This window comes from Perca flavescens, chromosome 2 (genome assembly GCF_004354835.1).
Source record: "Perca flavescens isolate YP-PL-M2 chromosome 2, PFLA_1.0, whole genome shotgun sequence".
In the NCBI taxonomy this organism is placed as follows: domain Eukaryota; kingdom Metazoa; phylum Chordata; class Actinopteri; order Perciformes; family Percidae; genus Perca; species Perca flavescens.
In genome coordinates, this window is record NC_041332.1 from 31241392 (window position 1) to 31253275 (window position 11884).

Below are 11884 nucleotides of genomic sequence, written 5' to 3' on the forward strand. Positions count from 1 at the left end.
AGTTGTTGATATACGACCCAGAATAGTGCATGAGAATATGCAATGCACAGTAGTTATTTCCCTAAAACTATATTAAGATAGATCTCAATTTATTTTCATGTGATTCAGTTTTTGTAATTATGTTATTATTTTGTAATTATGACCATAATGATGAGTAGATTCTAAAGTTTAAATACCATGGTCACTACCAGGGTTAAAAATGATCACCATCTCCTAGCCAAATGCTGGTAAAATATGCAAGTGGCTGGTAGATTTGCTTCACTCACCAGCCCAAAAAAAAACAATGCTTAGGGACTGTTCAGTATTTATGGAATGGACCACCGGAGGGAAATAGGGGAGGGTCATGTCTGTTTATTCTTTGTTGAGGGGAGGGTCACCCAACCTTTTTTGAGAAATTGTGCAAATGACAGCCTTTTCAAGGCATTTGAGAAGGAAGGAGTGGTAGCATGCAAGCTCCCAAATTGACGCTCGTCTGAGAAATGGAGTTTTCGATAATGTTCAGCTTTTGGCAGCTTTACCTATTTACCTATTTATCAATAAATTATTGGGGAGGGTCATGCCTCTTTTCCCAAACATTTTGGAGGGTCATAGAAAAGTGTATCGCTGGCGAAGGGAGGGTCAAGTCTATTTTGACTAAAGATATCGTAACTCCTCCGGTGGCCCCTTAAATAAGTAACAAACAGTCCCTTATCTATTGATTGGCTGGTAAAAAAGTAAGCATTCACTAGCCATTTGGCTGGTGGACAGGATGTTTTGTGAATAAAGGCCACGAAGGAAGGGAAATCTAGAAAATAGCTTCTGTGAACCGGCTACTTTGATGAAGTTGGGGGTTTCCTCTTTTCCAGTTTGATCACGATGCCCTTCTCTGGTCGCAGGATGAGCTCTCCTAACGGCCGCAGCTCTTCACGTGTCTGACAAGCTTCAACGCTAAAGTTACGCAGAATGGACGCCAAGATCACCTTTTCTTCCATAAGTGCAAAACGTTGACCTATGGCAGATTATATATATATACACACACACACACACACACACACACACACACACACACAGAGAGAGAGAGATTATCTGGAGAGTGTCTTTAAAGAAACTCAGAAAAGTATGCATGGAGACAGATCCGATAAACTACAAATGAAACCTGTCCCGTTCTTACCGATACAGTTGCGGAGTCCAGCGGAGAAGGGGATGTACGCATACGGAGGCCTTCCCACTGAATTCTCAGGCAGGAAGCGCTCAGGCCGGAACTCCTCGGGGTTTGGGAAGTACCGCGGGTCACGGTGGAGAGAGTAGGTAATGATGATGGCATTGGCACCTTTGGGCACCTTGAATCCATCTACAGTTACAAGAAGAAAAAAACATAGTTACTGTCAGAAGAAATGGTCTCTGCCCATCACTAAACAGGTTTTGTTATATACAAGATCATTATGAATTTCACTGCCTCCGCTTAAGCCGTTCGAAAACATGACAGACAGATAGAAGGTGTTCAAGTACTAAAACAAAAGGCTTAGTTTAAAGACAATATCTAGCGTATTATACTTTTATCTCTTATTATTGTACTTTGGCCATCATTTCATTATCACAAGGATTCAGATAACATTGTAATCACCAAATTATTTACTGTGGTCAACATTTGATTGGTGTGATTTCAGGTGTCTTCGCTTCACAATTTATTTCCAGAATCCCAATTGCTATACTTTACTCCAACACTACCTCCCATACTGTACTCCTATACTAACTACTTCTTTTTAAATAAAAAAATGTCTTCTTGGCTTTTTATTACCAGACTTGATCATCTCTCGCACAGTACTATTCACTCTTTTAGCACACAAACTGACTCTCTACCACATGTTACAATCAGAGATGGGAAGTAACGAAGTACAAATACTTTGTTACTGTACTCAAGTAGATTTTTCAGATATTTTTACTTTACTATTTATTTTTGTCCCGACTTTTTACTTTTACTATTTTCAACACAAATATCAGTACTTTCTCCTCCTACAAAATTGGCTCGTTACTTTAGTTTCAAATAATTTCAGTGGAATTACCGTTATTATTTTTCGCATCATCAATAGCAAATTCAATCTAATTGGATGGGAATATGCGTTGCACTTGACGCACCACTACAAGACGACTCGACAGATTCGGCGGCATTCATTCGCGTAAATCATTACGGCTTGATGACGGTAACGTTAGCACATAGTAGTATGGGCGGCAACGTGATTGAAAATGAAGAATACAGAGATCCCAGAGATTCGGCAGACAAGCAGCAAGACATTCCCAGTCATCCTTGGCCTTATCTGAGAGAGATGTTTGAGATAGTAGGCATCAAGAATAACTCCTGGATCTGTGAATTCTCACAGAATCACAATTTAATTCATATCTTGCTACTCAGTCAGAATCTTATTAACCTGGAGTCCCAGTCTCTTTCACAATAATCATATATGTGATGTTTTAGGCCTATTGGCAGACATCCATTTAAAATGTAGGCAATGGCATATAATTAAAGAGCCTTTTTTCCATGTCCACTTAAGTTTCTCAGCTTGCACTCTAGTAACATTTGTCTGGTCCAGGTAGCTTTGCATAAAAAATGGTTGTCATTCGCATGGCTACTTTTACTTTTATACTAAGTAATTTTCCAAGCCTGTACTTGAGTAAATAAGTAAATCAGTACTTCTACTTTTACCTGAGTATTTTTTAACACAAGTATCTGTACTTCTACTTGAGTACGGGAAGTGAATACTTTTGCCATCTCTGGTTACAATCCTAAGGGGCCTTGTTTTATGACTTTAAAGACACTCGGAAGAGGTGGCTCCAACAACACCCTACAATGAATGTTATGTGACAAAGAAACCCATTTTTCAAAGGAAAATGACAGAGGAAGCCTGGCCTCCCTTGGTTGCTTATAACAAACACCACCGCCTTGAGGGATTTGCACTTAGCATAACAATGTTTCATTCAAGTGTCATCGCTCATCTGTAACTCACTGATGTGGCAGTCTTGACCGATGCTGCGGGCAAAGAAAGGCACAGAGGGAAACAGTCGCAGCGCCTCCTTGATCACACACTCCAGGTATTTGAGCTTCTTCAGGTCCTCTGTGTTTACGGGCCGGTCAGATGTACCTTAGCCCATTAAACAGGAAACACTGTTGAACTCCTCAGCACAAAATACAGATGAAGTCAGACAGTTGTTAATGAGATTGTGCTGCAGTTTCCTGCTGTCGCACTTTCACCTACTTCTATATCATTGACATAGTCTCTACTTGGCAACCTTCCATAGTAGATATAGATTCAGATAGTACTGTATTGTTTAAAAGTGGCTCACCCAATGGATGTGTTGTGTGTATAAGAGTCAAGAGTCTATACTGCAATCGTTTTAATAGGCGATCAAGAATTAATAAAACATTATTAACAGAAGAAATTCATGATTTAACTAGGGGAAATAAGGTAATGTAATAAAAGATTTCACATTTGAAAAAGAAATGCTGAGAGTATATCACAAACTGAATGCTTCTATGCTGAAGGACAAGTTTGGATCCTTAAACCAGTGTAAACTTAGCATGTGTTGTTGCTACAAGGCCATCTAGTAAAAAAAAAAAAAGCATGGTGTATCTAATAATTCAATTTTTTTCTATGTATTTTGGCAAGGATTTTCACAGCTATTATCCCTGTGTAAGCTCCTCTTGGCTTGGAAAGAACAAATGAATCTGAGCAAAAAGATGAGTCTAAAAAGGCCTTCAGGCAGCAAAACAGATGATGTCATGAAAGTGAGAAGGCGTGTGGTGACAGGGGAGAGGGCATGTTACAGTTACCGAAGACCTCCTGAAGCTCTTGTTGAACTTTCCTGTGCGCCTCAGGGTGGGAGCCCAGCAGATGTATGGTCCAGTTCATAGAGGCTGCTGTAGTATCATGTCCCTGCATACAGTAACGAGGGCAGTTAAATACAGAAAAAACAACACATTATTTACAACGGATGCATTCATTGTTATGGGGGTTTTGGGGCCACTTGGGAGCAGAGGAAAAAGCTTCAAACTCAAAAATGAAAGAAAGTTATTAAGTTATTATGGTGAATGTGCAAATGTTTGCCTATTTGCAATACACATTCAGCAGACACAGAGCAATATTAGCTAATATTGCTTGGTGTTGGGTTTCTGGATACCCAGCAAATGTAAGTCTAATATATTTTGGTCTCCACCAACTCCTTAGAGAAATATCTGGCTCCTTAGCAGCTAAATGCTCCACTATGTTATGCTAAAAAATATTGAATAGTGCAGCTTTAAGTATTTTTTTACTCATACACTGCGAGTTGTATTTCTCTTCTTTTTTCTCAGTGTGACATAGTACAAACCAGTGACAAATAGGTGTTAACACAATATACAGACATTAACACAAGACATGAACAGTCAGTTATGATTGAAATACCATGCAGTTTTTTGTTTTTTTTGTTAGTATTGTACAAAATTGTATGAAACAGACTGTCCTCCCCCGAAAAAAGCCTCATATTTGCGTTTATTGTTAGGCGGCACCCTCTAGTGGCTGGAGGAGTTGAGGCTAAAAGGGATACAGCTGCTACAACGACAACAGTTAAGTTTAGGCACCAAAACGACTAGTTAGGTTTAGGGTTAGGGTAGTCTAGATCCACGACATTCCACTTCCGGGATTGCTCTCGTAAAACAACTTTTGAACGTACACATTCCACCAAAACAAGTTCCTTCCTGAAGCTATTTTGCAGCAGCACCGTGGCTCCACTTGATGCTTAGCTCCGCCCAAGATGATTGTGATTGGTTTAAAGAAATACCAATAAACCAGAACACGTTTTTCTCCCATCCCAGAATGCTGTGTGGACTAGCCAGACCCTCCTCCGCAGCACTGTGGAGGAAGGGAGGAAGGTCTGGCAAAGCGAGACTAGGGTTAGGGTTACTTAAGTTCAGCTATGAGGACGGAAAACGCTCTTGTGGGTCGTATTTCCTGCCACCGCTAGGGACACGGATTTATGAAATGCTCCTATGGGTCGTAATACCAGAGGAATGCGCAGGTATGTATTTCTACAACTCTCATTACCAACCTCAAACATAAAGGTGTCCACTTCTTCCTGAATGTCCTGATGGCTCATTTTGCTGCCATCCTCATATGTGGTCTTCAAGAGCATGTCCAGAAATGCTCGTCTTTTCTTCGTGCCCTTGTCAGAGTCGCTGTCTGATTCATTATAGGAAATGTTCTCCATTCTTTCGTGGATCACCTGAGACGAAAGCAAAGTTAAAGCCGATTGTGGATTCTGCTTCAGTTTGAATGTAATAAACGCTGAGAACATCCACTGATTTTAAAACCACTGGCTCCTTTACTCACTTTGTATGTAAAGGAGTGCAGGATCTTGAGGGTCTTGTCATGCTTCCGACCCTCACCAAAGTAGCTGTACACAAAGTCAGGCCAAAACCAAGGAGACCTCTGTCTGCGGCTGACAATGTCACTCATTCTAGGGATAAAAAAATAAATAAAAAAAAACATGAAATAATTGTTCAAATAGTTATTCCGGTATTACTGCATTTGTGTGATTAAAGAAGAAAATTAAAAGAACTCACTTGTACACTGACTTAACATACTCTGAGTCAGAATTACTTTGGGCATAAATTTTTTTCCCCATTGCAGTTTCTGAAAAAAAAAAAACATTGTTTTTTGGACATCTTTCACTACCGATAAGTTAACATTTGCTATGCCCAAATACGGGTAAATGGTTCATCCATTCATGCACAGGTTCACATTACAATGGACATAATACTCACCACAGATGATGTCCAGGGCACACAGGGTTACGTGGCTGAAGCAGTCGAATGGACCCTTCCCCACCTGCTTCTCCAGCTTCTGCACCAGGATCTCTGCCTGCTCGTTCATCACTTCCAAGAAGTCCGTCAGGATGGAGAAGTGGAAGGTGGGGGTCAACATCTTCCGCCGCTGACGCCACTTAAGGCCAGTGCTAACCAAAAGAAGAAGGCATGAAAGAGAGTTAAAGGGTGAGAGAGAACACAAGACCTATGAACATATTCTTCATACGAAATGTAATCAGCAACTCTTAAATCAATAATCAGGTCAAGATTTTTCCTTTGACATTTCGGTAACACTTTGGTCCGTAATAAGGTGCTTTGCCGGCTAGGGCTGCACAATAGTTTGTTTTTTTATCGTCATTGCAATATTAACTGCTACAATACACATATAGCGAAAGGCTGTGCCTCATTTTCGGCTGGATGTCCCTTACCTTCCACTTTCTTTGTGTTGGCGTTCTAAACTCCTGCCCAATTTCTGAGGACTATGATTAACTGCTCCTCAGATCTCTGCAGGGTAAACCCAGACAGCTAGCTAGACTATCTGTCCAATCTGAGATTTCTGTTGCATGACTAAAACAACTTTTGAACGTACACACGTTCCACCAAAACAAGGTCCTTCCCGAGGCTATTTTGCAGCGGCACCGTGGCTCCGCCCGGCGCATAGCGCCGCCCAAGACGATTGTGATTGGTTTAAAGAAATACCAATAAACCAGAACACGTTTTTCTCCCATCCAGGAATGCTGTGTGGACTAGCCAGACCCTCCTTCGCTGCGCTGTGGAGGAAGGTCTGGCAAAGCGAGACTAGTTACAAGCCTGAGCCTAGTTTGTAACAGTATCTTAAAAACAGATTAACAGGTTAAAAGCAAACTAAAGACCTACCTTTTTAATCTGGCTTTTTACTTTAGCTTCATGTAGCTATCTATTCATGTATCTGTATGTATCTGTCTATTTATGCATGTTAGCCTGTTTTACTTATCTATGTGTATGTTTTATATACAATGTTGGAGTTTGTATCTATTTATAATCCAGCCTCTGGTATTTCCTCACTGTAAAGTGGTGAGATTTATGAGAGCGTTTCCTCAGCTACTTTTAATTTATTTTTTATTTTTAGTGAATGGTTTTATTATTGAGTGTTTTATTAGTTACAAAGCCAAGTTATCCTTTCCCCCGGACTGCTCCATCAGCCCAGTTTTTCCACTGCAACAGATTGATAGTTTACTGAACACATCAATGGTACCCAGACGGGTATCCCTTTCCTTCTCACTCAGGTGTGCTTACTTATTGTGCCACCTTGAGGTTGAATAAGGAACTGATTACACAAGATTCCCTGGGAATAAACCATATTGATTGTGGTGGCCCCTTGACCTTTATCCACTCTCATGCCAAAATTTCCACTTGCATGTAAAATACTTAGAAATCAAGCGACACATTACCATGAAATTAATTGTTGTTGTAATTGTTTCAGCTGCCTGAGTTTGTATGGCTGGACTATGTTTTTTATTCTTCTTCCCTTTCTCTCTCTTTTGTTTTTTTATCTTTTCAGATCAACACTAACATCCTTTTAAGATTAAGCAGAGGAGAGCAACAAGTAAATACCTAGTAAGCAGGCCAGTTCCAAGCCAAGGGTGGAGGAATTTGTACGCATAGGATTTCTCCATGTGAACAGCGTTGGTCAGAACCGTCTACAAACAATAGCAAAACAAAAAATGTACGAAAGAGCCAGCAATTGAACAGCAAAGTTGTAGCTAGAATGGTGACAAGTAATGTAGCAGAACAGTGGCAGTGTGTAAACATGCAATGCACAGGTATCCTAAATAGGTCACATGCTGTAGCGAAAAACAAGGTTAAGCAAACTTGAGCTGTTTGGCTAAGTGTAGCTGTAGTGCAGCAGCCTCTGCATCAATAGCTGTGTGAGTGGGTTTACATGCATGGAAGTGCTTCAATCCAAAGTGTTATATCTGAACAGACACTATGACTGTTGGCAACCTTTTTTTATTGAACTATTCGTTTGCTGAGATGACATATTTATAAGAAAATGCATGTGCATACAAGTGTAAGTAAGTAAATTAATCTATTTGGCAGGTTCATACATCGTTTCAAATAATGCCAAACATATGTTTCCCTATTCATTTTTTCAGCAACGCACCGCCGTGATGAACAAGTCAGGTGTATGTGGTTAGTTCACGTGCCTGAAATAATAGCAGGACAGCCGAGCTTCAGTTTTCTAAACTGGTAAAGTCAGTTGAACAGGTGATCTGTCTTTTAAAAACAGGCTCTGTGACGAGTCACAGAGAATATATGTTCGGTTAAAACAAAATGGTGGTTCGGTTCTGCCCTTCATTGTTCTCCGTGAAGTTCGCTGCGTCACTCCACATAAAACACTTCCAAATATAGGCTAGCCTATGCTTTAAATGCTTGCCACCACCTGCCATAATATGGTAACTTACGAGGCAATGTGTCAGTCACTGTAACGTTACCTCAACTGTTTCAGGATGAAACAGGATCACAAATGGGATTGGTCCAATCCAGAGTTTAAATAGCGGAGCGTTCGCGAAGTCACGGGTAAAGTCCATAATTTGCTGAAAGAAATCTAAAAAAAAAAAAAAAATCTAAGCAATCCCACATTAAGTAAACAATAAATTCATTCATTTATTTAAGTCATTTAAAATGCTCCTGTAGGCCTAGTAGCATCATGTTGTTTGTTGTGTTTGTTTTTTTTACCTCCGGCATTGTATTTGAACTGGAATGCATTTCCAATAAAGATATGAGTTCCGTCGGCCTGAGGAATAGGCTTCATCGTGAACCATTTGTGCAGGTAACCGCTGAGCAGCTTGTAGGTGATGTAGGTCAGAGTAGCGATGAAGATGCTGATTCCAAGTAAAGGGGCCGAGTAGCTCCCGAGTACAGCCATGTTTCTGCTGTATACAATAGCAGCCTACAGTGTATGTGTGGGTGCAGCGTAGACTGTGCAGTGGCCTACCAGGCTGTCCTTATGAATGGGTGCAGTTTGCTCCTCCTTTGCTCTGCAGTCAATCCAGTGACAGCTCGCTGGGTATAAGGTGCCCACTCTGTTTAGTGTTATTTACTGCTCTTGGGCAAATATTAGGAGATCCATAAAAAAAGGGGGCGACAGGAGATACAAGTACTGAAAAAAAGTACTGGGGGAAAGGTATTGCAATAAATGGTATACATTAATCTATTGGCTATAATAAAGATGTTAAATATTTAACCCTATGATATCGACTGAAACTGACTGGCCCTCGTTGGGTGTATTCTCTCCTTGCCTGGTAATTGTTAACATATTTCATGTCAGCTCCAGTCTGATTGGTTAATAAATAACAGCCTAATCTTTGTGCTGATGAAAACAGGTTTCCCTGTTGTAATGAAAATAATATTGCATACAGTTTAACATAAAGCTCTCTTTGCAGAGGCATTTTGGTCTTCATTTGAATGATATGACGTTTTTATCTCATGAGAACATTTAGAACATTTATTTTACAGTAAAGTTTTATTATTTCAAATTGTCATTTTATAAGTTCATTGTAAATACTAAATTACTGAATTATTATTTATTTGTAAATTCATTATGTGTGTGCTTTTCATTATCATTATTTTACAAGCTGATTCTAGTATTTTTGGACACAATATAAAATAAAATAAAAATATAAAAATAATAAAATAGTTTGAATTCCTTCACGATAATTATCTCCCTGGCATTGTGGAGAAGACTTTAGAAAAACATTCAGACATTTATGATGATGAAATTACTGAATCTGAAAAATGTTCTGACAATAGAGAACGTTTTGGCGAGACTCATGACTCAATAATCAGTATTTTGAAAATCTTGACAAAGATACCTTCAAGGGTGGGGCTGCGCCCTGGATCTTTTCTTTATCTTGCAGACTGAGCAGCGTACAGGGAGGTTTTGCCCAATGTTGGAAAACATGAAATATTTTGTAAAATATAGAAACTTTATATTAAGCTACATGGTGTATAGTGTCACTCTGTTGTGTTGTGATTGGTCTGTCGATTTTTCTATTACATTTAAAACACAGGAATGTAAGAAACTGTAAGATACTGTAATCTTAGTAATTAAAGTATATTTGAGTAAGGGAAGCGGAAATTAATTCATAAATGAATGTTATTCTGTTGTGTGTGTGCATTTGTCAGCCACAGGCAGTGCTAGGGAGGGGCTTGGGGGTGTTTTTTAACTACCCCTAGGATAGCCATAGCACCCCCAAGCAGCCCAAGGAAATGTATGTGGTTTATTTATCATTTTTAACATGTGAATACTATCATTATCATCACTATTTTGCAGAGGCACCCTGGCTCTGTCCGGCGCTAAGCGCCATCCAAGACAATTGTGATTGGTTTAAAGAAATGCCAATTAACCAGAGCATGTTTTTCTCACATCCCGGAAGGCTTTGTGGACTAGCCAGATCCTCCTCCACAGCACTGTGGAGGAAGGTCTGGCAATGCAAGACTAAACACAGAATGACATTGTTAACTGTCACGGAGTGGGTACTGCATATGTGCATGTGTGTGTGGGTGTGTGTGTACGTGTTAGGGGTGTTGCAGTAGAAATTAAACCATGGTAACCAGTACAATAATGACAAACCATAAATTTCAGAGCACGCTCACTGAAAAGTTGAGCAATCCCATAGCAACAGCAAAAGCAAATCTCTGGCGCCGCCACTTGTTGGGATAATTATTTATCAAAGAATGGACAAAATCACTGGAGTTCTCTCAAAAGTTTGTTTATTTGCAACAAGTAGAGTCAGTTTACAGCACTTCAGCATAAGTACAGAACGTGACTAATGATAGTTTTTAAGAGCAGCTTTTTATAGAGAAAAAGGGAGTAATATTAGAAAGAGATACAGTCTTTTTAGGCATCTCCTCCACATGTGCTTTCCCCTCAGGGGCATTCTGTGATTGTCAGTACTCATGATTATCTCATGAGAAACAGAAATAGTTGCACACAGACTTCATGCAAATAGTTTAACACTAAAATGAAGCAAAGACTATTAGCAAACATAACTTTTCTAACACCACTGGTGTCAAAAAAAAGGTCTGGACAGGCTTCTGAGTCAGTTTAAAGCCTCAAGAAAACTGGAAGCACATGGCTTAACTTCAGACAACAAGTTTCTCACTGATATTCAGAAGCTTAGAAAAACAAATGTGTAACAAATTGTCTATACGCTTTTTAAGAATATCTATCTGAAAACTGTGACCAAATAAAATACTAAGAATATTCTACTTCATTATGTGCACATGGTCAGATCACTAATGGAAGATTTGTTTAGTATTTGAAGCATATAAATGGTGTAGTTCATTACTATAACCACTAGATGGTTAAAGATGATACAATTGATGATGATACAATTTATCATTTTATTTTTCAAAATTGATTTATGCAATAATATGATTACTATACATAGAAATAGACCAATATTTGCTGCAAGTTTTTTTTAGCTAAATTATACATTTAAAAGTAATGTTCTGATATACAACCTCAAATAACGTCTTTATTTAATTGAGGGTTTATTTAGACTTTTTCAATTTAAGAGCCAACCTTTAGCAAACATTTCATTAAGAGATTAAATCACTAAAACTGCACTTAAAATAGCTTTCTTTTTAATTCTAGATATTTTATACTGTACATTACAAAACGTAGCAGGGCTCTTCAATGTTTTTAACGCAAGGACATCTTAACTGAGAGAGAGACGGAGCAGGGACCCCCTACTACATATATTGTATAAAATGAGTTGCATGTTTAACTGGGCCTACAACAACGTGTGGGCAGCCTAAAGCCTTTATGCATACATTTTTAGTGCATAATACTAAGCTATTCAATAATTGTTGGCATTATTTTATAAATCATGTTTGAATGTTAAACATAAATCTGGCAGAGTGAATCCTTGGGATGAATTTTATCTGTGGATGGACCTTGGACTACCTCACCTCTAGGGCAGTAAGCCTGTCAATGTCTTTTTTTCACAAATAGGCTGATTCTTATTTGCTAATAATATGTTGGATTCATGTAAAGACATTTTTATTTTTGATAAAACTTTC

At 39.0% G+C, this 11884-nt stretch overlaps 1 protein-coding gene across 1 annotated transcript; it reads right to left on the bottom strand.

The window, feature by feature from the left end:
• Positions 1-328: 328 nt before the first annotated feature.
• On the bottom strand, positions 329-8749 carry cyp4v2a (cytochrome P450, family 4, subfamily V, member 2a). The gene is made up of 11 exons (XM_028599119.1): positions 8534-8749; positions 8290-8402; positions 7409-7494; positions 5774-5964; positions 5573-5642; positions 5340-5466; positions 5059-5232; positions 3806-3908; positions 2982-3116; positions 1151-1330; positions 329-988 (listed from the first exon to the last, which is right to left on the bottom strand). Exons 1-11 carry the CDS (start codon positions 8721-8723, stop codon positions 810-812), a joined length of 1548 nt encoding a protein of 515 aa, XP_028454920.1. The 5' UTR covers positions 8724-8749; the 3' UTR covers positions 329-809.
• Positions 8750-11884: the final 3135 nt, after the last annotated feature.

Excerpts from the sequence above, each read along its gene's own strand:
- cyp4v2a (XM_028599119.1), bottom strand. The coding sequence starts at position 8,723 with ATGGCTGTACTCGGGAGCTACTCGGCCCCTTTACTTGGAATCAGCATC. Across the intron at positions 8,403-8,533 it reads GTTCAAATACAATGCCGGAG|ATTTCTTTCAGCAAATTATG; the intron begins GTAAAAAAAACA and ends TTTTTTTTTTAG. Across the intron at positions 3,909-5,058 it reads TGGACACCTTTATGTTTGAG|GGACATGATACTACAGCAGC; the intron begins GTTGGTAATGAG and ends TACTGTATGCAG.